We start from the raw sequence: 27,755 nt of genomic DNA on the forward strand, positions 1-27,755 counted from the left end.
TCTCATCACTTTGTTTATTGAAACAACAGACAGATGATGTCCATTCCAAAATGATTTCAGCTAATACAACTGGGATGATATGAAAAATAGGTGTATTAACTTTGTCATATACCATTTTATGAACCAAGACCCCAAAAAAAACGTCCATTCTCTCATAACAATCCTAACTTAACCGTCATAGATCACAATGCACAAACATCAAAGTCAACACTTTAAAGTTCAACATTTTATGAAAATGTTTAAATTGGTCTAAGAACATGTAATAGCAAACATACAAAACCAACCAATCAAAAGTGCTATCAGGAAACATCGACACTAATAAAGCCAACAGACAATATTTAGCGTTACAAAACCCTAAACAGACGTTATTCAATCCCATTAAAACACTAAGAACAGCTCGTCTTGTCGGGTGAGAATGAGAAGGAATGCTTCAGAGGGTTTGGATGTTATAGGTCTGTTGAATGTTTAGTGTGTCTCGTAGCATTAGGTCCCGAAGTCGCCATAGAGCGTCAGCCATGGTCCTGTGAGCTCCCTTACTCTTCAGCCAGTGAGAGGGCAGACGGCTCTCCTGCTCTTTTGTGAGCCGTACATCTTTCCTGCGAGCTGAAGTGACACACAAGGACAACATTTGGCCATTTTAAGATCGTTTATGCTACCCTAACATCAGTTCATATATATATATATATATATATATATATATATATATATATATATATATATATTATTTTCTAACTTTGTAAGTGTCACCTGACTGCTTTGCTCTCTAAGTATCTGAATTGGTTATGGAAAAACTCCATGCCAGTCGAGGACTAACATAACATATATCTGCTATCTTACTCACCAGAGAGTGTTTGGTCCCATTTGCTGACAGCAGTGGACTCAGCACTGAGTCCTTCTATATATCTCAGGTAAGCCTCTGAATGTAGCAGTCGCTGGGGTTTGGGTGGAGGAGCCACAAATATGGGGGTGGAGGGCTGATGCAGAGCAGGCTGCCCAACCTGCCCCTGTCCCGGGTAGGGTGGCGGGGCCTGCTGGCCTGAGTTCATCACACCCATCTGGAAAAACACAAAGATTTAGAGGACCTTGGAGTATTAAAAAGCACAGAAATTAAAAATATTTGGTCTCCCTTTTACTTTTGTGCATCGGCAGCTAAAGCCACTCTATTACCATTACCTGAGTCCCATAAGTGCTTCCTGTAGAACCTGGGGCCATTCCATTCGTACCTGTGAAAGAGGTACCAGCAAACACTGTGAATAAGAGACTTTCAAACTGATACCCTGAGCTCTTTATGTTCACGTTTATCTATGTAGATAATAATTTTTTCTTTGATGAAATCATTAGCATCTTATAGTAGCTTAGGGTGAAATTTAACTGAAATTTAGACATCTGAAATCTTGATCCTAAATCAAGCAAAAGGAGAAATTGATAGAAATGTTCATGCTGCTCTTTTCCCTATAGGGACGAGGGGTTGTCAAGCTCCAAAAATCTACTATAAAAGTAGTCCATGTGACTTATTGGTAATATTGTGAGCTTTCTGAAGTTATATGATCATATCATGATATATATCAGTTGTTGTTCACTAAATGATTTGTTTTGTGTCAGGTTTGATATTAATGGCACCAATTAAGTAAACACTGAATTTCATTGAATAATGTTTCTCACACAAAACTAGCATACGGCTATAGAAGACTTGAAATGCATCACACAAGTCAAATGCACTCATTTTTGCATCTAAAATCGCATACAGTCTAAGTAGCTAATATATTTGGTTAAAAACTTACTGCGTGACTGTTCAAAAAAGTATGTTCTATATGTAACATGTGTGTGTCTGTAGTATTAATGCAATCGGGACGTAAAATATCCGCCAAGTTGCCCTATAATCAATTGCATCCTATTCCTGCCATAAATGATACATATATTATGCCCTTCCAGTTTCCTCATGGGATAGTGAAGCAGTAAAGTTTTCACCAACTGTTTTATGAATACTGTGAATTCAGGCATACTAATCTTTTCACATACTGCTTTTCGCCTATTGTAGACCTTAGTCAAGGTACCGTTATATTTCATTTTTGTTCTAAGTTGTGACAATGATGTGATCTAGGACCTTTATACAGTGCGTGCCATTGTAAAAACTGTAAGTCTGTCCCTTCTAGCCTCGTTCTCAACAAAGTCAAATTCAATTTGGTTTCTAACGTGACTAAGATCTACATAGTAGGGGAACAGGCATATTCAGATGCAGTGAAAGTGTGTTTCATACCTTTTTGAAGCTTACCTGTCCCTAGTCATTATTTCTTTCATTACATGGAAAAGAGCTTAAAAATTCTTTAAAATATCGATAACGTTTAATATTGGGGTAACACTTTTATGGTCTCAATTGATAACATAAGTCAACACATTACCTAACATGAAATAAAAATGAGCAATATATTTTTTACAGCATTTATAAACCTTTGATAAAGTTAGTTAATAAAAAAGTTCATGTTCATGTTAGTTCACAGTGCATTAACTAGTGCAACCAACTAATGTTAATACACACCACTGTTGATCTTAAAAACAATGTATTAGAAAATGCTGAAATTAACAAGAAGTAATATTAACAAATTAAAAAAATTTGGTTAGCATTTACTCACCCTCAAGTTGTTCCAAGCCTGTATGATTTTTCTTATTCTGTTAAACGCAAAAGAAGATATTTTGAAGAATGTGCTAATCAAACAGCTGATGGGCCCCATTGACTTTCCCCTTTTTTTCCCCTACTATGGAAGTCATTGGCTACTGTCAACTGTTTGGTTACATATATTCTTCAAAATATCTTCTTTTGTGTTCAGCAGAAGAAGATGAAGAAAAAAAAACTCATACAGTTTTGGAACAACCTGAGGGTGAGTAAATGATGACAGAATTTTCATTTTGGAGTGACCTGTGCCTTTAATGAATGTTAACAAACAAAACCTTACTGTAAAGTGATATCAAAACATCTAATTTTGTGTTCTATGAATGAAAGAAAGCCATACAGGTTTGAAAAAAGACATAAAGGTGAGTAAATGATGACAGAATATTTGCATGAACTATTCCTCTACAGAACCTCGGGAGTCTCTTCATTTGGTTTAGTCAAGGCCAGGGCAGACATTTTGCTCTGTTGAGCCCCTGAGCCTATGGAACAGGTAGCCCCTCTTGTTAGAACTGGAGAGGCAGACAGGAAGCAACTGCAAGTGGGGACGTGTGGCTGTGAGGTGGTCCTTACCCAGATATGGCATGCTAGGTATACCCCACGGGGAGCAGAGGGGTAAGGTAGGCACCCCCATGGGATGTGGAGGCATGCCGGCCATGTTAATCATGCCATCGACAGGCCCCTGAAAGGGCTGCATGGGTGGCCTGTAACTACCCATCATGCCTTTGGAGGAAGAGGAAGGTGGCAACATATGCATGCATTAGTATATCATGCAGTTACGAGAATGAATTCATGCACTACATTTAGAGTTTTACAGCTGATTTATCATTCACAATGAAATATGAAACCCAGCACACACACACACACACCCCTTTTCCACTAACAGTTCTGAGCCTGAAAAATCATCTGTCATCTCTGCAATGGAAGCAGGAACATCACCATGTTAAGTACTCTTTTGGTTTTTTCCAGTTTTGTCCAGTATTATTTTAATATTAACATTATTTCTATTTAGCTTTATTTCAGCTTTCTCAGTAATTTTAGTGCTTCAATTGAAACGTATATTTAGGCATCATATTCATATACATTTTTAATCTATGCATTTTTTACATGTATTTCAGTTTTATTTCAATTAACAAAACACTTTTTTAAATGGTTAACAGTAACAAAACTGTACTCCAGCTGTGTATTTGAATTTTCTTATTTTTTTTTTTTTTGATATCCTGCTGAAATTATTTTAGGGATGAAGCAGTCTTTAAATTTTAGCCAAATATACAGTATGAAAAATGGATACTCAGATTTGAGATTTGTGAAAGATTACATTTAACAGTGCTTAAATTTAATATAATTTAAATTAAACTGAAATTAAATTAGTAGCAATAAATAATAAATTATTAACAATTAATTTTGACTAAGCGTTGGATGACAGCAAAGGTAATATAAATGTAAAATCAGAAAACATTTGCATGCATAATTAAATATTCAATATCAGCTCACATTTATAAATGAAAAAAAAAAAAAAAAAAACTCTAACATGGTCCAATAAGTGATATATTGTCCATTAGGGTTGGGCGATGTCTACCGTAAAATATTGCGATGGACGATGACATTTCTTTCCATATTCAGAAAACGCTGGCTAACGGTTGCTTGTTACATTATAGTACATCAAATTTCACTTCCCACATAAACAGAGTAATGAGAGATGACTGAGGACGATAGCGAACGATTTGCAGATCCTCAGCACCACTGATAAACATCTAATCTTGTCAAATGTGTGGCAAGTACTGCCGCTCCATAGTATAAACAGACCATGTGCGATTGCGAATCTCGAAAGTGAAACTCAAAAGCGATTGTACATTCAAAAGCAGTTTCAATGCCAGGCATAATAGCGCCTTCCTGATACCCGCAATTTATATACAGAATAATTACCCAATGATATAACCACGAGAGAAATTATTAAAATATGTATTTTCCTCCCATCCCGTATTTATTCCGTAGTACACATCATTTTCTTTCCGAACCCCTTTTCGGCATAACCCTATTGTCTATCTCTTTTTTTAAAACAAAGATTATGTTTTATAATATATTTATCATATTTTTACACACTATTCCAGCTTAAAGCTGCCAAATTAAATTTTTTTTGATAAGCAATTACTTCCATCACTGTTCAGCTGTTCAAAGTCAGTTTAAACACAGATCAATTCTGAGAAAAGTTCACACAATCCATGGCTAAGCAGCATTCCAGTGAAAAAGGGGTAGTAAAGTTTCATTTTTGCTACAGTACATGCAGTAATTTTTTGATGGATGACAAGGCCATGCATTCAAAATCACGTCCAGATAACAGAAGTTAGTTTTAGGACTAAAGACAACAAAAGATGGCAGCTTTGAAGGAGGAATGGACTGGTTGAAGATGGAAAATGCACTGGAGATGAGTGTGTTAGCAGTTAGGCTTCTTATTGCAGCTCTGTGTGGCACCAGAAAGGTGTGTCCACCACATCTGAGAGGGGTTACCTGCCATAGGCGTCATGCTGTGGCTAAGCATCCCCATGGGGGTCGGGGGAGGTACTACCCCCATGAGCGCCCCTACTGGGGTACCTGCTCTTGGGGAGTTCTGATGCACTGCTCTTTCTCGCTCCTGCTGCTCCGCTACCTTTGCTGCCCTCTCTGAAAGAATGGCAAAAGATAAAAACAATTTGATGTTTCATGCACAACCTGGAGACATTGTATCCCATGCATCAGTGGCCACAGATGATTTCCAGGCAACCTGAATTCGTGATAAACAGCAAAACTCAACACTTCACCTTCGTACTCAGCTTTTTTAGTGGCCTCAAGGTTCCTCCACTCTGTGCCCACCAGTCGACTGAGTTCTCCAAAGGAGAAGTCAGGGTGCTGGGCCTTGATGACGGCTCTCATTTCACTGCTGAAGAGGATGTACCCACTCATGTTGATCTTCCTCTTTGCCCCCTCCTTCTTTGACAGACCCTTAATTGACTTTGGTGTGGACTGTGGAGAAAATCAGATACTGTTCATTTAGTCTTGGCCTTACACAGCATGCATAAATTACTCACCCTCAAACCTGTACGACTTTGAGGAACGCAAAAGGTATTTTGTGAAATGTCAGTCTTTTTTGTCTATAAAATGGAAGTCAGTGGCCAAGACTAATGATTATCAGATAATACAGCCAGTTACAATGACAACTTCTACAAGATCAGACCTCTCTGAGATCAGTAGTTTTCCAAGTCTAAATCAACAAGATCAAACAATGATTTTCTTTCAACAACAGCATACTGCTGACCTGCGGGGGAGCATAATGCAGCATGTCCATGTCACCGGTCAGCTGAGTCTGAAGCTGCGGCATGCAGTGAGCATCAGAGCCGTCCCCATCGTCATCACCCAAATCCTCCAGCTCTTCATCCGTCATGTCTGCAAACTTGGCCTCCAACTCCTCAATCTTCTTATCCAGCAGTGGAGACGGCTCCTTCTGAGGCACTATGAGCTTTCTGACAGAGATAACCAAAAGCATGAGTCCAATGTCCAATTTTGGGACAGAAACGAGCAATCCATGTTGAGCTCGTCAGCTTTCATTGCTATACACTAAAGTCTGTTTCTTATGTACATCAATTATTATTTTTATTTAATTTGGATTACTTGAGCAGTCAACAAGAATGGAGCAACTGACCGAAAGTAATAGATTTCATCCTCAACTACTTTGGCCGACAGAGAGAAACGCTTCAGCCCTTTAAACTTCTTCATTTGCTTCTCGATCTCTATGTAGCGGCTCTCACACAGCAACACATCCTCCTCCGGCATTTCAGTTGGCCGGCATGACAGGAAATCTTTGAAAGAAGACACTGTACACTTCCCTAAGGAAAAAAAAATTGTCCAGATGTGGTAGAAGTCATGGTGATGATAAGATTTAATCAGCAAAACTGACAAATCACTTCATTTTATAACAGTCCTTTCAATGTAAATAACTCAGTTGCATTCTGCCTGGAAGTCAACGACCTTGTGACCACTTCAACAATACAGCTTTAATGATGGAACTTAAGGTTACCTCCAATACAGGTCACAGGGCAGGTTTCTTCCAGGTTACTGAGAAAAACTTCCTTCTTGTAAAACATCTTAGTAGGTTCATGCTCAGTCTCCTCGGGATGGATGAAGATGGGGCCGAAAAAGTAGGCGGCTCCATCTCGCACCCACATCTTCTCTATCCTGTTGCAACACAAACCCATTCATGTACAAGAAGAGACTGTCATAAATCACAAATGCTTTCTGGTGGTGAAAACCAAACCCATGAGACACAAATAAAGTTATTTGAGATGTTTATAATCAAGCCTGATATGAACAATATGCACCACAATATGAACAACACAGCGACTCGTCATTGGTCCCCTACCGTCCCACGCGGTTGCGTACGAGCCCATGAGAGCGGATGTAGACACAGTCTCCCACTTTCAGCCACATGTCGTTGTAGCAGAGCTGTTCATAGTATTGGCAGCCTGGCTCTCCATTACTGACCTCTATGGTAACATCCTCCCTCTCCTGAAGACACAGATTGATGGTGAGGCAACATATGTATATATATTCAATATATAGCAATATATGTCATACCTTATCAATAATAGATGGTACAGCTTTGCCATCCTCTGCCATCTCAGGAGGCTTCTCACTGTCCTGCTTGGGTGCAAACATGGAGGCCACACGAACCACAGGCAACGGCACTTCACGTGGGACGAACTTCACTGAGCTTAAGGGCATCGTCCACATCTTGATCTTTTTGAAGGACTTGGTTTTCGCTGAATAACGAGACTCGCAGACAAAAACATCTTCAGGTCTGAAGCTGTCAGGCTGAAGCTTGAAATACTCCTGCAATAAGAATTTTTTTCAGAACAGAAAGATGTTTTGTCTTTAGTTTCATTTAATGTTTTGTTTTAGTAATGCAGAAATAAGTTTTGTTTAATGAGAATGTTTTGGAATCACTGCTGCATGATATTACCTTCACAAACATGACGACACATTTGCCCAGTATTTTACTGACAGGAATTTTGTTGTAATAGTCACTTTTGAAAACTTCTTTCTCAAGAAATTTGCGTGTAGCAAGATGAAATGTTTCGTTGGGTCTATAGAACCAGCAGCCATAAAGCCAGTTCTCTCCTATGAAGAAATACATACATATAGTTTAACAGCTACACTAATGTTCAAAAGTTTGGGGTCGGTATGTTTTTGAAGACTGCATTAATTTCATTACAAATACAGTAAAACATTAATATTGTGAAATATTATTACAGTTTAAAACAACTGGCATTACATTTTGAAATGTAATTTATTCCTGTGATGGCAAAGCTGAATTTTCAGCATCATTACTCCAGTCTTCATTGTCACATGTTCCTTCAGAAATCATTCTAATATGCCGAATGTTCTACTATGCTCTGATATTCTTTGATGAATAGAAAGTTCAAAAGAACAGCATTTATTTGAAACAGAATTTTTCTGTAACAAGTCTTAACGGTCACTTTTGTTTAAAAACATTTTATTTTTATTTTCAAAATTTGTATTTTTGCTGAATAAAAGTGTTAAATTCTTTTAATAAAAAATCTTACTGACCCCAAAATTTTGAATGGTACTTTATATTCTCAATCACCAGTGTTAAGGAACAATATATATGCCTGACTCATGTTGACACAGCATCATTTTAAGGTTTTATGAATGCAATACCTGCATCATCTTGCCAGAGTCGCTCTATGCAGACAATGTGCGGCTGCAGGTTTGGCTCTGTGGGTTCTACATAAACATATTCTCCCACATGGTACTTGTTGTCCTTGAAGCTGCAGTCCTGGCTGTAGTTGCGTTGTAGGGCTCCCTGCCATCCACCACCTGCTGTGTCCTCACTCTTCTCAGCTTCTGGAGATCAGTGTGAAAAGATTAATCAACAGCCATCTGAACTACAAAAATTACAGTTATTGGCAACTTGTAACTCCAAAGTTTATAGAGCTACAACTGCTATAAACACAGGAGACAATTCTCTGTCAATGGAATAAAGAATTTACTCCCAAAACTGTGACAGTTGATATAGGCTGTATAGAAGAAACATAGATGGTTTATCATGTATAACATAGTTTATCCTGTATGATTATGGTTTGTGGTTACAATATGTTTGCCACTCTTGTAAATGAGACAATGGCAAGTAAGTGTGGCCAAAAAAAAAAGAAAACTATATATTTTTTAAATCTAGATTAAAACATGTACTGAGTTCTGAGAAATGTATTTGTTGTATTCATATTGGTTTCATATGAGGAACAATTCCATTCATTCTCTGCCATAGGAGAGGAAAAATTGTATAAACTTGTTAAATCATCTAAACCAAAAACATTTAATACCCAATACCATCTAAGCTACTGAAAGAGGTGTTTCCAGAAGTCATAGATCCTCTTCTGACTATTATTAATTTATCATTGTCATTAGGATATGTCCCCAAAACCTTCAAATTGGCCGTTATTAAGCCTCTCTTTTAAAAAAAAACACAACTCGTTCCTAGAGAATTAGTTAATTACAGACCGATCTCAAATCTCCCTTTTCTGTCAGATACTAGGAAAGGCAGTATCATCACAACTATGTTCCTTTTTGGACAAAAATGGCATCTGTGAGGATTTCCATTCAGCTTTTAGACCCTACCATAGTACTGAGACTGCTCTCATCAGAGTTACAAATAACCTGCTCTTATCATCTGATCTTGGTTGTATCTCTCTATTAATGCTACTGGATCTTAGCGCTGCATTTGACACTATCGATCACAACATTCTTCTGAGTAGACTACAAAATTATGTAGGCATTAGTGGAATTGTATTGGCATGGTTTAAATTGTACTTATCCGACCTTCATCAATTCGTAGCAGTGAATGAAGAGGTATCGTATATATTACTAGGGCAGTATGGAGTACAACAAGGCTAAGTACTAGGGCCCTTGCTTTTCAAATTTTACATGTTACCCTTGGGAGATATCATCGAGAAAAAATGGTGTTAGCTTTCACTGTTATGCTGATGATACTCCATTTCTGTCAGTTTTGGTTCCTTGCCACTGTAACCTTTGGCTTGCTTAGTTGGGGACACTTAATTTCTGGCAATATTGTCAGCTTGATTGCACAGAATCTACTTGAAGAGAACAGAACTGAGCTGGATGATGACATCACTGAATCAATGATAAACAGACTTTAACTGAAAAATTGACTGTTTACTATTGTCCTCCTACATTATCAACACACTATTTTACTGTTTAACACTGTAAAGCTGCTTTGACACAATCTGCATTGTATTGTATAAAGCACTATATAAATAAATGTAAAAAAATAGTTTTGTGCTGAATAAAATGATTACTGTGCAAAATTTTATTTTATTAAAGTGATGAAAATGTCATATGGTGTCACGATCAAGTATAATTAATGACATTTTTTTCTTAATATGTGAGTGTATACATTTTTAAAAAAGGTTATATTTTTCAAGATGAAAAAAAAAAAAAAAAAATTTCTTTAAAAAATATTCAGAAATATTTTTATGAATTTAAAGGGTCTTTTTAAAATCAATGGTAGCATTAGTTCTGTCAGGTCACGTCAGTCAAGCTTGCATTAGCTGACTCTCAAATAATCACAAATAATATATTTATATAATTAGGTACTTCACTAAATCTATAGCTAAACTGCTGCACTGCTTATTTCTTTCTAAGAAATATTAAAAGTAATTATTTAAAACTACTTGTTTTTCTTTCCATGAATTTCATTCTTTTAATGAGGCTTTGTTCCTCATTATGCTATCATGTCATGTATGAATAGCATTTTCTTATGTATTTTTAAATAAATAAACCAGATTAAAACACTGGATTGAATACTATTGGAACAGTACCCTTTTTCTCTTCCTCTCTCTTGAGTTTATCCTCTTCATATTCTTTAGGCAGCTTCTCTTTCTTCTCTTTCTCCACTTCGCTGTGCAGGTGTTTAGTGGTGTAGCTGAGGGCCGGCGACAGCAGAATCTCTCCATTCTTACACAATTCATCTCTGATCCGGATAAAGAACTGCTGGAGCTCCACAGAGTCCTCAAAGATCTCAGAATCCGTCCTATGACACAAATTAAAACACTTGGTATTGTGAGAAACCAGCACTTTGCCTCTCCAGTTACATAAATGAGCGAATGAACAGCCTCACCTGTGCAGACATCTAGCTTTCTCCAAGACTTCAAACATATGGTCCTGGAACACATCTAGTCTCCTATAACGGCCCTTATCCACTTTAGCTCTGATGATCTCAAAGTTCAATGGAGTCTTATCGGGATTGTTGGGATCAACAGCTGGAATCTCTGCCAGTGAGTCACTATAGCAACGTCCTTCGTCGTCCTGGTGACCAAGAACTGAGACGAAAAGATTGCGAATGAGCTCCTGGATGAGCCGTGCAACATCTGGGACATTTGTGTCATCGCCTCCCTCCAAGTCTCTCCTGGTCTCCAAAAGCACTTTGTGAAGCACTAATGCATCTTTGTAGATCAGTGATTCAGGTTCGTTGTAGGTGCACGCGTTGTTGAACATCAACACTAAGTCTTCCACCAAAGCATCAACATCCTGGTACTTGTTGGCCAGCATGTGGCTCTTCACCTTCTCCATGTCTACAGGTTTCTTGATAGCCAAATAGTAGTCTGGAAGCTCAGCGCGGGATGGAAGACGGAGGAAGATGGTGCTGAGACGCCGTCCACGCTTGTCGGTGTAGTTCTTCACAGCTTCATAGAGTTCATTGAGTTTCTGCTGCAGAGGAGTCAGGTACTTGGACTTTTTAGGAGAGATGCCACTCTTCCCTGGAAAGAATGAAAGTGGCACATGGTCAGCCGAAGCTTCCTAAGAGGATTGGTGTTATGTAGACTGAAACCCACAACTCCTAAGACTCCAAAAATAAATAAATAAAATAAGAGTTTAATTCTTAAAATACTATAGTAATATTTCATTATTATAATAATAAAAATAATAATAATAATTTATTTTAAAGAACAACTGTAAAATTATAATACAAATATTTATAGCGTTCCTGTGTGTGTTCCTGTGACTCAGTGGTAGAGCTTTGCATTAGCAGCGCAAAAGGTTGTGGGTTCAATTCCCAGGGAACACACATACTGGTTAAAAAATATATATATATGTATAGCCTGGATGCACTGTAAGTCGCTTTGGATAAAAGTGTCTGCTAAATGTAAATATTTATGGCTGGCCTAATTTCACTAATTTGTTAGTTTTGTATCTAAATTTTGCTTTGCAAAACATTAAACCATTAAGCTTTTATTTTCTCGGCACTGGTTTATAAGCACTTCTCATTACAAGTTTGAGAGGATAACTGGTGCATGTTCTCTGCCCAAATGCACAATCAAGGAACCCAAACTGAGCACATGCAGAGTTCATTTGGAGCAGAATTTACTGCGCACCAAGCTGCTCTAAACACCAAATAATAAGCTGCTCATGTGCAAAACTACACAGTGCTGTGCTTCACTCTGAAACACGAAACCCATATATTTATTGAATTAAATTGCAACCTTTATTATTTGATAATCGCATTAAGCCATATTGCGATTTTGTTTGTTGTTTTTATTAATCATTGAATCCTAATTCAAAGTAAGGTATACACATACAATGCTTTCAAAACATACTAATTTTCAGCTTGGGTGAAATTATGTCATCGTCATCCGGCGGGGGTCCGAGTTCCCTTCGTTTTTCTTTTAATACCTTCTCCAGAATGTTGGCGTCATTGTAAACCTAGAGTCAAACCAACAAGCTAGTCATGAAATAACAGAGCAGCTAGTATTTATAAAACCTACGACAACAGAATGATTCAAAAAGCTCATTTACTCTATACGGTCTTTCCAAGCTTAGTAGCAACCTTCAGACTCACTTGTGAACCTTCTTCGTTGTAGTGACGTGCATTACGGAACATCAGCCTCATGTCCTCCATCATGGCGTCTTCGCTGGTGTATCTGTCAGCGCGGATGTTGTGGTCGATGGTCCTCAGGTCCACTGGCTCCAGTATAATCTTGTAGTAATCCGGGTAGTCTTTTTTTGAGGGCTTGACCATAAACAGGTCACAGAGTCTCCGGCCTGTGCCCATCTCCCGAGCCTCTGCCACAGCAGCGTACAGAGCCTTCATGCGGTTCTTCTTTGTGTTCTTCTTATGGCTGCCAGATTTGATACGTTCAGACCAAAGCAAGCGTCAAAGTTCAAGACTATAACAAGCTCCAAACATATATGTATTTTACTAATGCTGTAAATGTACCTTTTGCGCTTGGTGCTGCCCCCATCAGAAAGAGTAGATGATAGCATGCTATCTCCATCTTCATCATCTCTCCTCGTTAGTTCTTTCCTCTTCATCTGAATATATACACACATATACCCAAATATAGACTGAATCTGGAGCATCTGGATTCTTTCTGGATGTCAAATGTTGGTGGAGCATGTTCACAGTTGTTGGGATGAACTATATATAGTTTCTTATATAGAGTATAGTTCATGTTTATAAGCCCTCAGCTCTCCCTTAGGCTTTGTAAGTTCTGGTTTGTAGATGGTGGTTTTCTCTTTAGTTGTTCCTGTTTCCTGAGCCCTTGTGATTAATAGTATATTTCCTTACTATTCCTTGCAATAGAGTTTCTTCTTGAAACCAGATTATGTAACTATAATACAAATATTGAAGCTTGAAAAAATCCTTTTTTGTCATCATTACTCCGTCTCCTGCTTTTGCTCTTCACTGGCTTTACTAAGTCAACATCTTGGCTGATAGAAGACTGTTAATACAGTTTTGGGTACCAGACATAACACTGGTTTTGGGTATTAGACAAATCTGTTGACTAGTTGACTACAAAATGATTTTTTTTTCTGACAGGATGTGGTTACCGGGGCTGGATCTGATATTTCTGGTGTGGACGTATGATCTAACAGGGTCCATGGCAAAAAAACGAACAAACAAAAAACTCAAATCTAATGCAATAACATTCATGCACTTTTAAGAGTGGCTTAAATGGCCAAATACTTTTTGGGGTTGCATGTACACTCAAAAGTATCATTATCATTCAGTTATGTCAGTCAATATTCTTGAACTCTCTTTTGATCTTCCAGACACATTCAGTCTATTGAGTCATTGTAATCTATAACCTGTCCTTATTTGGAATGGATTTATATTACCTGCAATATATGCTGCAACTTTAGCACACGTTTGTAGATTTGAGAGCTGGGAACATTGTAGCGCTTCGCGTTCTCAAACATCAGGTTGAGCTCTGTGTCTATCTGTTCCACACTTTCATACTCATTGTTCTTCATCTTACTCCTGAGGAGAGATAAAAAACTTCACTGCGTGTTCAAAACTGACAAACTTTCATTGATGTTGTCCTACTGTACCTTATCGTCTGGAGGGAGACTGGATGGCTGATCTGCTGGAAGTAGTCGGGGTAATCTTTCCTGGAGGGAAGCTGAAAGAAGGGCTCGGCTAAAAGCTGTCCCTGGTTGTTCCTACAGCCCCGCACTGCCTCGTACATCTGGAAGATGGGGTTGCTCATGTCCATGCTGGAGTGGATGCTCTCAGCTTCTGACTCGCCCTCATCATAATGAACAGAGCCTAGAACAAGGAAACACTCCTCGAATTACTATGTAAGGCAATAATGAGAGATCAAAACATAATACACTGATCTCTTCTATACAGATATCGTCATGTGTGACGTACCAGTTAATATGGCGTCCTCTTCACTCTCTGAGCCATACTGTAGAGCAGTAGTGATGGAGGAGAGTCGGTCTCCCTGTGCAAACCTTCTGTTCCTGTTCACAAACACCAGTGCAAATACAACACTGTCAGTCAGAATATAAATCTTTGTTTGTACAGTAGATAAAAATTAATAATGTTAAACCCAACACAGGGGTGGCCCCATAGGACAGTGATGATGGTTGCTATTGCCGAATAAATAAGCTTTCCATTGATGTGTGTTTTGTTATGATAGGACAATATTTGGCTGAGATACAACTATTTGAAAATCTGGAATCCGAGGGTGCAAAAAAATCGAAATATTGAGAAAATCGACTTTAAATTTGTCCAAATGAAGTTCTTAGCAATACATATTACTTATCAAGAATGAAGTTTTGATGTATTTACAGTAGGAAATTTACTAAATATCTTTACTTAATATTCTAATGATTTTTGGCATAAAAGAAAAATCTATAATTTTGACCCACACAATGTATTTTAGGCTATTGCTACAAATATACCCCAGCGACTGGTTTTGTAGTCCAGGGTCACATATATATTATGGCACTGAAAAATACTTTCAAAGAATAACATGGTATCACAATCTTACCTGCCTATAAAATATAGCACTTACATTTTATAGTATTTTTACTAAATTAAAATGTATCAATAAATTGGGTGATATCAGATGGTAATATAATGCAACATATAGTAAAACTAATATATATCTGTTATAATTTAATAATAATTATAGTTAAGAAATAGTATTATATTATATTATATTATATAACTAACAAATCGTAGTAAAACACAATACATAACATAACTTATCCTGACGCTGAAAACATAATTGATATATATCAATAATAATTATAGATGCGAACTGCCCGTCCAAAAAAAAGTCACCACCTGGATTTGACTAAGCAAATATTTAAGATCCTCCCATTGGATAATTACTGCATGGATGATTATGTTATGTGCCCAAAGAATGAGGTCAGCTGACTACCTGAATATACTGAATGACCAGGTTATTCCATCAATTAATTTTTTCTTCCCTGATGGCACGGGCATATTCCAAGATGACAATGCCAGGATACATCAGGCTCAAATTGTGAAAGAGTGGTTCAGTGAGCATGCAACATCATTTTCACACATGGATTGGCCACCACAGAGTCCAGAGTCAGACCTTTACCCCAATGAGAATCTTTGGGATGTGTTGGAGAAGACTTTGCACAGTGGTCCGACTCTCCCATCATCAATACAAGATAAAATTAATGCAACTCTGGACGGGAATAAATGTTGCAGAAGCTTATCGAAATGATGCCACAGCGAATGCGTGCCATAATCAAAGCTAAAGGCGGTCCAACGAAATATTAGAGTAAAAGACTTTAAAATTGTATAAATACATTAAATTATGTTATATTATACATTGACTTAAGCTAAAATATCTAGCTAAAAAAATTAAGTGTGTTATGGTAACATGAAATCCATAACATAATTTACCTGATCCTGATGCTGCTTTTAATAGGTTCAGAATGTTCAAGCTCCAGTTTTCTCTGTGCAAAAATCTTTTTGATGGTGTTTGCATCCTGGAAATTCATATATATGAGTATGAGGATAATTATGAATAGAAATATAACTCTAAGATAGAAAATATTGATATGAATTGTATATAAAAATCAAAAGAATTTCAGTGACACATTACTTTAAATACTTGTGATCCGGGTTCATTGTAGGTTTTGGCATTTTTGACTAACAAGTCAATGTCTTTAGTCATATGGTTCACACTTTTATAGAAGCCCATCTAGGGACAAAAACAAACAAGCTTCAGTGTAAATCGATGATAAATGGCAATATTGTTTATTCTGTAATAGAACATAAATATATTAACAAGATACCTGTATTCGTTGTGCAATGGCCTTCAGATCTATCGGTTCTTTAATAATAGCATAATAATCTGGATATTGCTGAAAAAGAATGTTTAAATGAATACTAATAATAATAATTATATGATATTTTTGTGTAAGTGCTGAATTGAAATTGAGAGAACTACCACTTTAGAGGGAAGCCTCTGGAAAAGTTCACTAATGAGACGCCCGTGTTCTGTGTACGTCAGCACAGCTTCCAAAAGCTGCCCGAGAACTTCCTTGAGGCTCGAGATAGACTGTAAACACAAAAAAAACCAGAATGATACATCTAAAACACATTAGTACAGGTCCAAAGCATGAGATGTAGGAAAATACTGAGACAAACAAGATCTGGGGCTACTGACCTCCTCCTCTGTGGCCCCTCCAGGGTTTTCCTGTGAGTCATCATCGTCATCGTCTTCATCATAGTCCCCTCGCTGCACAAACTCATTTTTGGTGCGAATATACAGATCCCACAGTTTACAAGCCGCTCTGTACTCCGGAGTTTCTGGCTGCACAGGAAAAAAAAAAAGGTTTCAGTATATTTTTTGGTATAAGTAAATATCTTATCTGAAGAAAATGGTGGAGCTACAGAAAGAATACAAGAAACACCAATATATACAATAATTAAAATGATATCTAAGATATATACACACTTTGTAGTATGTCTTGGCATTGTTGAATAAGAGCTGAAAATCAGCTGTGAGCTGCTCAACGTCATCATACTCCTCCATCTTCAGCTTCTGCTGGATTTTCATCATGTCAATGGGCTGAGACACCACATCATAGTAATCCGGCTGGTTCCTGTAGGGAAGTGGTTCCTGATGTTAAAACTTAGAGTTTGTTTTAAAGTGCCCCTATTATGGATTTTGACACACAGCTCTAAGTGAATGAAAACATCCTGCAAAGTTTTAAATCTGAAAGTGCACCGTGTATAAAGTTATTGTCTTTCAAAAGAAAGAGTCGACTTTGAATCATTGAAACAAGTCATTTTAAAATGAATCCCAAGCTGTTTCATGTTGACGTCAACATGAAATAATAAAACATTATCACAACACCCGCCCACTTGTTGGTCTTTTCTCATTGGTCTGAATGAAAATGCAAATTCATTCTTTGCCACTAGGTGCCGCTTTTGGAGCGTAAAAATAGCAGTTTCCCCGGTAACGCTGTAAACAAAGCAGCACTGCGCTCACAAACGCTGCTTTATCACGCATTACAGCCATGATGACATGAAAATAAGACCAATCAGACCAGTCACCGCATATTAGCGTCACGCAAGGGAATCGTTTGGGAGTCGTTGAGCAAGTAATGTAAAAATAAAAGCATATTATAAGACAATGAAAGTGTTTTTTGACCTTGCATGCATGTCAACCTGTTGTTGAGAGTCCCAAAACCAAAATATGAGCCTTTCATTACCTATAATGGGGCACTTTAATTTTTAGTTGATAGTAAACTATCAGAAGCTATCAAACTGCATAAATGGTTAAAGTCCAGAAATCTCTTAATGTGTGACTGACCTTCTCTTTGGTGCTCTGATGAAGAGTTCACACAGCATCCTGCCCTGATCATCCTTATAGTCTCTGATAGTGTTGTACAGCTCGTGACACACGGCAATCTGTAAGGAAAAGCTTACTGAATAACATCTGCAATTTTCCAAAAGCAGACTGTGAAGTCATTTGATCTGTGAGAGCAGGATCAGGAGAGAACTTACATTTCTGCATAAAATGAGGAAAAATGTGTTACTATGCAGTTATTAATGTGATGAGACAATAAATACACCATTCTCAGTTGAACTCACGGGGTCAACAGTGGGGATGTTTGTGGTTCTTCTCCTCTTCCGACTGGTTGAAGGTATGGATGTGGTCTGGCTGTCCTCAAAATCTCCTCCACTTACACTGCTGGAAGGAGAAGTGGCTCTCCGTCGCTTTGAGCCCATTGTAAGCCCTTCACACAGAAAGAGGACATAACTCAAATAGTTTATTAGTTGTTAGCAGTGATACTAGTTCTCTAATATAGAGGTACAGTATTTGTGGCTGAAGGGACACCATCATAACTACACTGTAAAAAACAAAAGAGAAATAAAAACTGTCAGCTGGGGTTGCCAAAATAATTGAGTAAAAATACAGTGAAATGTAAACACATTTACAACCTGCAGATTTTACAGTTTAAAACTAATTTACAAAATAAAATTGGTAAATCTAACAGTCCTTTTTCTGATGAATTTTCTGCTGAAGGCCTGCTACTGAACTATGTTTTGCACCCTTAACTTATACTGAAAACCTCCATAATAACACAGGTGGTAGAGAGAAAGCTACATCACTATCAAAGTTCAGCACAAGCAGAAATACTAGAAGGTGCACAGTGTCATACACACAAATACTAAACACCATCATGGTAACACACAACACTAAAACAATGCATTATACCTGAATTAAACAACATGAGCTGTAACATAAAACCCTAATATACATAACTGAAAAATCATAAATTATTACCACAATTATTTTAATAAAATATAGTCAAATTCGAGCTGTTACAGGGAATTCTGGGAATGTCAGTGCTTATTTTTTCACTATAAATTATAAGATGACTTGTTCTTTTTCACTTACGCAAACTGTACATTTAATTTTATTTATTTTTTTACTGTAAAAAGGGAACTCAACCAATTTACAGCATTGATAGTCTTTTACAGTTAACATTTCTATCATAATTTTACAGTGTACAGTGTACAATACATATCACAAAGAGTCTGAAAACGTCTTCAGATGAGATCAAATATTAGTTTATATATAATTCATAATAGTAACAATTACTGCAGTAACTGTAACTGTACTATAGTTATCATGGGTTAACCAACAAAAATGTGTTTTCAAATCAAATTAGATTTATTAACTAATGGATTATTGTTGTCTTTGTCATGAATTAACAGTAAGTTTGTTAGAGTAATCCTACAGTAATACTTTTTTTTATTACTATTTGCCAACAGCGTTTTTATGCCTAGACACCCATTTGTCAGTGTTGTTTTTACAAAAATGTGCCATGGTAGCCATAGTTCCCCTAAAAAGAGTAGTTACTCCAATTATTATATGTAAACAAAACAAAACCACTCTGGCAAGGTGGTCACTACTATCACACACACACACACACACACACACACACACACACACACACACACAAATAAATATAATATTTTGCAGTCTTTACATTAATCGTTATAACTATGAATATTGGTGGAAAATGCTTAGGGTCCAACAGGAAATTGTTTTCAAAGTATATTATTTAATACAAGTAGTGAAATAGCTGTTTTACACAATGGAGTATTATTGATGTAGCAGTAATCCTGTTAAATAAATACTTAAGTACAGTACTGCTTGTTAATGGCAGCTTAATAACAGCATTAGTGGCAACTGATACGTCTAAATAGTCAAGTGCCATTTTTTTAAGGCAAGATATCCATTTTTGAAACTGTGTGTAAAAATAAAACTGCACAAGAAGCTGCATATCAACACGGCTTCTGCCTGATTTTTATCATGCTGTAATTACAGTCTCATACATGAGCGATGTGCATCTATGAGACACTGCGTGGACCTGTGATGAGCTGCATTTATTATCATGACCGATGACCAATGCTCTTCAACAGTGTTTGTCTGCAGGACGACGACGATGATGATGATGATGATGATGATGAAGGTGGGACCGCTATGTGTCTGCAGACACAAGCTGTGTGACACATGCATCAGCACAGGCGGATAAAAACAAAGGCTCGCACACACACTCACACTCGCATTGGGCCATGCAACACTTTGCGTGATGATGCTCGCGCTTTATTATAGCATGAACAGCAGACAATACAGAGCGCGCGAGCTGCAGGCCTTACCGTCCGTGTCTGATCAGCTGCCTCTGAGAGCTGTCTGAGGACTGACACACACTCAACACGGATTCTGACTGAATTATTAAATAAAACCAAGTGGGGGAAAACATTAACCCTTTACAGTGCGAAAGCGGAAGCGGAAGTGAGGAATAGAGACACACGCTGCGCGAGAGAGGAGCGCGTGCTGGAGCGTCGACAGACATGAAGAGACCGAGTGAGTATATAAGCTCAAATAAATTAGAATATTTACACGCATTAACTATACAAATCCAACGGAGATCATTGTATTTAACAGTTGCTCGTTATAAGGATGTAATAAACCGTCGGACGTAGTAGGCTAAAACACACTGACAAAACTCACGTGTCTGTTTTTAGAGTTGAAGAAGGCGAGCAAACGTCTATCATGTGCCAAACGCTTCAAAATACAAAAGAAGGTAAGAGGTTTTAAATATCCATGCACAGTATATTAGTGAACAGAGGCTATGGTTGCGACCTGGTTGTTGTCAGCAAACTAGAACTTAAAATCGCTAACAAAAAGTACCAAGGTTTTACCGTGGTGTCCACAGGAGGTTTAGTAAATGCGTGTCTCTCTCTCTCTCTGTGTGAATCCAAGCGCCAATGTGATACCTTTTCATACTGTTTTTTAATTTTTATATATATATGTATATAATGTATGTATGTGTTGTGTGTGTGCATATATGTGTATATATATATATATATATATATATATATATATATATATAAACACCCATTTTATGTTCCACTTTCAGTGCATTACTGTTTTGTAAGTAATTTATGTTGTCAAAGTCATGTTATAAGTTTGTGTTTGTCCTATATTAGAGATGTGCCAATATTAAAATTATGGGTGATATTAATAGGTCTAAATTGTTATTGCCAACATTATTTTAATATTTTTGTCAGTATTAAAATTCAGTACTATTTTGCCTAATTTTTTTTTTAAATATACAGGTGCTGGTCATATAATTAGAATATGATCAAAAAGTTGATTTATTTCACTAATTCCATTCAAAAAGTGAAACTTATATATTATATTCATTCACTACACACAGACTGATATATTTCAAATGTTTATTTCTTTTAATTTTGATGATTATAACTGACAACTAAGGAAAATCCCAAATTCAGTATCTCAGAAAATTAAGACCAATACAAAGAAAGGATTTTTAGAAATCTTGGCCAACTGAAAATGTGAGCATGAAAAGTATGAGCACGTACAGCACTCAATACTTAGTTGGGGCTCCTTTTGCCTGAATTACTGCAGCAATGTGGCGTGGCATGGAGTCGATCAGTCTGTGGCACTGCTCAGGTGTTATGAGAGTCCCGGTTGCTCTGAAACTTCCTGGTATACGGTTGCGTTGACCTTGGACCTCAGAAAACACAGTGGACCAACACCAGCAGATGACATGGCACCCCAAACCATCACTGACTGTGGAAACTTTACACTGGACCTCAAGAAATGTGGATTGTGTGACTCTCCTCTCTTCCTCCAGACTCTGGGACCCTGATATCCAAAGGAAATGCAAAATTTACTTTCATCAGAGAACATAACTTTGGACCACTCAGCAGCAGTCCAGGGCCCGTATTCATAAAGATTCTAAGAATCCTCTCAGAAAACTCTTAATTTAGCTTAAAAACTTTTACGTAGGAGTCTTAGCTTAAGAGCGATTCGGGACCGATCTGAGAGCAACTCTGAGTAAGGAAAAGAAAAAAACTTTCATCTTAGTGAGGAGGCGGGGTTGACCCTGTTGCTATGTATGACACAATCTTTTGAAGACTGTGATTGGTTGGTTGTCCAAGAAGGAAAAAAAGAGTAATTTTAAGTATAGGGTCTATTCTAATCCTTCACTTTGTATTTACATGCGTAATTTTTCCTATTTGACCATTCTTTCTCTCTCTCTCTCTCTCTCACACACACACACACACACACACACACACATTATGTGTGTGTATATAAATCCTTTTTTTTTAATTTACCATGTTTTTATTTCCCTTAAAGGTATTTGATTGGCTTAGAATGATAAAAATTGTTCCACTCTTTCCAATTACACTGATTGCTGTCTATTTAAGTGGTGGTTTGAATGTTGGTTTTAATGTATAAAACATGGAATCAAAATCAAAAAGGGCGAGAAAGCCCAACTGGACAGAGGAACAGTGTTTACTGTTAGCCCAGTTAGTGGATGAACACAAGGCCATTCTTAAAGGAAATTTTGGGCCGGGTGTCACAGCACGGGAAAAGAAGCAGACATGGGAGCATATAGCACAAATTATTAACGGTCCATTCCTCCTGCTTGTGCGCACCAGGGAAGACTGCTATATTCATAAATGCAGTTTTTTGAGCCTGCAAGGTGGAAATGACCAGTGGAAACGAAATGAACTGCGACACAATAAGAGGTTCTGAAAGTGCTGTAATTGTTCGTGTGATCACTCTGCTTACAGAAGGTTGTGACAGACCCAAATCATCACTACTGCATTGTTGCATTTTCCCAGTTGCCAAATATCGTAATGTAGTGATTACTTTCAGTTCTGGCGCTATGGTATTTCTGCGCTGTGTCGGAGATGTTAGCATGTCTCTAATAAGATCAGTCACAAACATGATCCCTGCACGATCTAATCTATAGCGTCTTATTTACTCCCTGTCATCCATTGTCTGCAACACATTTCTTCTCCCTCTTCATCTTTCTGCCATTTTCTCCTCTGCTAAAGAAACTCTTAAGCCTCTTAAAAGTCCTCGTCCGTGCTCCTAACAAGTTTGACCTTAAGACCTCTTTTAAGGGTTAAGATGCTTTCTGAATTACTTTTTTCTTTACTAGGATTTTTTCTTTAATTTTAAAATTAAACGCCCACATTTCTAAGAATTTTCTTAGAATTTTGTCACTAGTAGCTACTTTTTGCATTAAGATTCTTTATGAATACGGGCCCAGACCTTTTTGTCTTTAGCCCAGGCGAGACGCTTCTGACGCTGTCTGTTGTTCAAGAGTGGCTTGACACAAGGAATGCGACAGCTGAAACCCATGTCTTGCATATGTCTTTGTGTAGTGGTTCTTGAAGCACTGACTCCAGCTGCAGTCCACTCTTTGTGAATCTCCCCCACATTTTTGAATGGGTTTTGTTTCACAATCCTCTCCAGGGTGCGGTTATACATATTGCTTGTACACTTTTTTTCTATCACATCTTTTCCTTCCCTTCACCTCTCTATTAATGTGCTTGGACACAGAGCTCTGTGAACAGCCAGCCTCTTTTGCAATGACCTTTTGTGTCTTGCCCTCCTTGTGCAAGGTGTCAATGGACATCTTTTGGACAACTGTCAAGTCAGCAGTCTTCCCCATGACTGTGTAGCCTCCAGAACTAGACTGAGAGACCATTTAAAGGCCTTTGCAGGTGTTTTGAGTTAATTAACTGATTAGAGTGTGGCCCCAGGTGTCTTCAATATTGAACCTTTTCACAATATTCTAATTAATAATAACTGAATTTGGGATTTTCCTTAGTTGTCAGTTATAATCATCAAAATTAAAAGAAATAAACATTTGAAATAGATCAGTCTGTGTGTTTCACTTTTTGAATGGAATTAGTGAAATAAATCAATTTTTTGATGATATTCTAATTATATGACCAGCACCTGTATGTGTGTGTGTGTGTGTGTATATATATATATATATATATATATATATATTCTACAAAATGCATTTCAGCTTAAATTATTTGCTTTAAGTATATATTATAAGTGAGCTTTGGATGCGGTTTTGATATATTGTGCATTGCTGTATTACACTGGTATGCATATATATCAAACTGCAAAATTTGGGGACAGTATGGTTTTTTTTTTTTTTTAAGAATTTATTTTTTCAGCAAGGATGCACTGAATTGATAAAAAATGGAAGTAAAGAATTTTACATTGTTACAAAATATTTCTATTTCAAATAAATCCTGTTCCTCAAATAAATCCTGTTCCTTTGAACTTAATATTCATCAAAGAATCCTGAAAAAAAATGTGTCATGGTTTCCACAAGTGTGATGATGATAAATGTTTTTTAAGCAGCAAATCAGCATTATTAGAATGAAGTCTGGCTCAATAGCAGCTGTAATTCAGCTTCGCCTGCACAGGAATACATTACATTTTAAAAAATATTCAAATAGAAAAGTTATTTAAAATTGTAACACAATTTCACAATATTACTATATTTTTGATCAAATAAATGCATCCTTGAGTGTAACCGACTTCTTTTAATGGTAGTGTGTATGCTTATGTGTGTGTGTGTCCTGGATGCCTTATGTGTCTAAATCTATTACTCCTCCTCTCTTGTAAGGTTCGGGAACATTAACCGTAAATTACGGAAAGAAGCAAAGAAGAAAGGGATAAGCCGAAAGCCGAAGAAAGATATTGGAGTACCAAACAGTGCACCTTTTAAAGAGGAAGTGCTTCGAGAAGCTGAGCAGAGAAAACAGGAGGTATGATCATTACCAAAACTACAGAGACTGCAAAACCACATTTTTTCCATATTACTTATTCACTGCACAGTTAATAACTGGACATCACAGTGTTTGGTACATGTGTTACTGAAACATGCATCTTTGCACTAAACTGTTGGGCATTGTGTGTTGTTCTTAAAGCTTGAAACTCTGAAAGAGCAAAACAAGATTGCAAAACAGCTGCAAAGAGGAAAGAAGCAGCCAGTGCTGGAGACAAACCTGCAACTAAGAAAGCTAAAAAGGTAAGACATGTAGAAATGGTTATTATAGCTTACTGGCTCTAGCAACACTGCTAACTTTGTTTATTTGCAGGTGGCCAAAGCTAAAGAAGCAAAGGCTGCAGTAGTTAAAGAGAGAAGCACTAGAACATTCAAATGCTGCCAGCTGAACAAGGCAAGTTGACTAACTGATATCCAGCATAACATGGCCACCACTTGACAATAATATACTCTTAAATCTGTGATTTCTCTAGCATGGCCAGAGTTGTAAATCACAAGGTTGATATTAGAATGGCTTGTACTCTTGTGCAGGTGATTGAGGAATCTGACGTGATAGTGGAGGTTTTGGATGCCAGAGATCCTCTGGGCTGCTGCTGTCCTCAGCCGGAGGAAACCGTCCTGAAACACGAGGGAAAGAAAAAACTCTTGTTCATATTGAACAAAATAGGTAGACAGCATTACGCATTTGCATTACACTTCAAGTCATGAAGTTTCCAAGATGGAAATTGGTTATTAAAGTCTGTTTTTACTTTTTAGATCTTGTTCCTAAAGAAAACGTAGAGAAATGGTTTCGGTATCTTGAAGCTGAGTGTCCAACTTTTCTCTTCAAAGCTTCAATGCAGCTACAGGACAGAACTGTGGTATGTGTATGTGATCCCAAAATGCAGCAAATTAAACGGGATATGTAATAAGGAAAAAAAACTTTTTAATCTATGCAGAATTGATCGGATACTACCAATTAATAGTTTGGGGTCAGTAAGATTTTTTTTGTGTGTGTGTGTGTTTTCGAACGAAATGCTCACTTTAGAAATCCTTTGAAACAATATAAATGTCTTTATTGACACTGTATCAACTGAATGTCTCCTTGCTAAAGAAACATTGATTTCATGAGAAAAAGAAATTTAATGACCCCATATACACAGTTTAGCCAAAAAACAACAAAGAAATGGATTTCAAAGCTTGGCAGATATTGTCATCTCAGAATCTCTATTTTACAGCAACAGAGGAAGCAGAGAGGAATTAATGCAGTTCTGGATCACAGCAGAGCGGCTTCATGTTTTGGAAGAGACTGTCTCTTACAGACACTTACTGATTTGGCTGACAAGAAGGATGCTGAGACCATGCTTAAAGTTGGTGTTGTCTGTAAGATTTCTTGTCATTTGTATGGACCACAGTAACCGAATGAGGCATTGCTGACAAATAATCCAACTCTGAAATCATTTTTCTTTTGAAAAAATGTTTGATTTTTATCTTGACTTTAGGTTTCCCTAATGTTGGAAAGAGCAGCATCATCAATAGTCTGAAAGAAATCCGAGTATGTCATGTTGGTGTACAGAGAGGAGTGACCAGGTAAAGCTTCACTATTTGGTGTCCTTGCAGATGTGAATTTGAAGCATGATGAACTGTATTGGACTGACCAAAGCATGAAGTATTCAATCAATCCAACACTGAGCTTCATATCCCACAATGCATTTCTGCTGCAAGGCATTGATGTACCGCCTCAATAACATTCTTCCCCCCTCCATGTAGATGTAAGCAGGAATTGCATATTACTAAGAGGGTGAAGATGATTGATAGTCCGGGGATTGTGGCGGCTCCCAGTAACCCAGGGGTTGCAATGGCCCTCAGAAGCCTTCAGGTGGAGGAGAAGGAGGAGAGTCCACTGGAAGCGGTCAGGACTCTGCTCAAACAGTGCAATCAGCAGCATGTAAGGAACATCACTGCTCATGACATTAAAACTGGAGATTTGTGGTTTAAGTTCATTAGATTAGATTAGATTAGATTCAACTTTATTGTCACTGCACATGTAAGGTACAAGGCAACGAAATGCAGTTAGCATCTAACCAGAAGTGCAATAAGCAGTAAGTACAGAATATACAAGGTCTACAAATATGTACAATAACTATACAGATAAGTATTATGGACAAAATTTACAGATTTTAAATACTATCAGCATGATATACAGATAGGTGTACTATGAACATATTATACAGATGAAATATGTGAAGTGTATGTACACTATAGGCAGAACTATGAACATATGAACAATTTAAACTATTGCAATGGAAAGTAAAGTGCATAGAAAATATTTCAGTGTGCAAATGGGTTATTCAGTGTTCTGGATGAACAGACAGTAGTGCAAGTAATAGCAAATTTGCTGTTTTTGCTTGTTGTAAATAAATAAATAAATAAATCAGTCAGATGTAGTGATGAAGTGGGGGAGGAGTCTGTGTGTATGGTGTGGGTGGTGTCAGAGGGCAGAGTTCAGCAAGGAGACAGCTGTAGGGAAAAAGCTGTTCCTGGATCTGCTGGTCCTTGTCCGGAGGCTCCTGAAGCGCCTCCCGGAGGGCAGGAGGTTAAACAGTCCATGGTCAGGGTGAGAGGAGTCCTTAAGAATGCTGCGAGCTCGACGTACACAGCGTTTCCTCTGGAAGTCCTCAATAGCAGGAAGTGGTGTCCCTGTGATGCGTTGGGCAGTTTTCACCACCCTCTGCAGTGCTTTGCGGTCAGCCACCGTGCAGTTCCCATACCAGACTGTGATGCAGCTGGTCAGGATGCTCTCGATCGCACACCGGTAAAAGTTCACCACTATGGCTGAAGACAGTTGGTTCTTCTTCAGTGTTCTGAGGAAGAATAGGCGTTGGTGAGCCTTCTTGACCAGGCTGGAGGTGTTTGTGGTCCAGGACAGGTCCTCCGTGATGGTGGTTCCCAGGAACTTGAAGCTGGAGACACGTTCAACAACCAACCCGTTAATGTGGATGGGGTCATGCATGCTTCCTTTCTTCTTCCCTGAAGTCCACAATGAGCTCCTTTGTTTTACTGGTGTTAAGGAGCAGGTTATTGTCAGTGCACCATGTGGACAGGTGCT

General features: G+C 37.7%; 1 protein-coding gene, 1 non-coding gene and 1 pseudogene across 6 annotated transcripts; 2 read left to right on the top strand and 1 right to left on the bottom strand.

Moving 5' to 3' along the window:
• On the bottom strand, nucleotides 1-20,768 carry LOC109051245 (protein polybromo-1-like). Of its 5 annotated transcripts, none has more exons than XM_042766053.1 (30): nucleotides 20,733-20,768; nucleotides 18,108-18,253; nucleotides 17,827-17,924; nucleotides 16,966-17,113; nucleotides 16,675-16,821; nucleotides 16,456-16,566; nucleotides 16,301-16,369; nucleotides 16,108-16,206; nucleotides 15,906-15,991; nucleotides 14,388-14,479; nucleotides 14,066-14,282; nucleotides 13,853-13,994; nucleotides 12,951-13,045; nucleotides 12,573-12,852; nucleotides 12,331-12,436; nucleotides 10,854-11,493; nucleotides 10,555-10,766; nucleotides 8,378-8,563; nucleotides 7,659-7,816; nucleotides 7,274-7,528; nucleotides 7,059-7,204; nucleotides 6,717-6,874; nucleotides 6,342-6,525; nucleotides 5,958-6,162; nucleotides 5,464-5,665; nucleotides 5,174-5,326; nucleotides 3,239-3,388; nucleotides 1,174-1,223; nucleotides 842-1,055; nucleotides 1-603 (listed from the first exon to the last, which is right to left on the bottom strand). In XM_042766053.1, the coding sequence occupies exons 2-30, from the start codon at nucleotides 18,243-18,245 to the stop codon at nucleotides 431-433; spliced, it is 4,914 nt and encodes a 1,637-aa protein (XP_042621987.1). In that variant the 5' UTR covers nucleotides 18,246-18,253; nucleotides 20,733-20,768; the 3' UTR covers nucleotides 1-430. The 5 variants fall into 5 exon arrangements, with proteins under 5 accessions (XP_042621987.1, XP_042621985.1, XP_042621986.1 ...); XM_042766051.1 differs by lacking the exon at nucleotides 20,733-20,768 and adding an exon at nucleotides 20,187-20,317; XM_042766052.1 differs by lacking the exon at nucleotides 20,733-20,768 and adding an exon at nucleotides 20,187-20,311 and having other exon boundaries at nucleotides 18,108-18,260.
• Nucleotides 20,256-27,755, top strand: part of LOC109062647 — an 18,556-nt pseudogene continuing 11,056 nt past the window's right edge.
• LOC122146746 lies at nucleotides 26,272-26,348 on the top strand. The gene has a single exon (XR_006161267.1). It is a non-coding gene; the product is annotated as a small nucleolar RNA SNORD69 (small nucleolar RNA).

Source organism: Cyprinus carpio, chromosome A11 (assembly GCF_018340385.1).
Source record: "Cyprinus carpio isolate SPL01 chromosome A11, ASM1834038v1, whole genome shotgun sequence".
Taxonomy (NCBI): domain Eukaryota; kingdom Metazoa; phylum Chordata; class Actinopteri; order Cypriniformes; family Cyprinidae; genus Cyprinus; species Cyprinus carpio.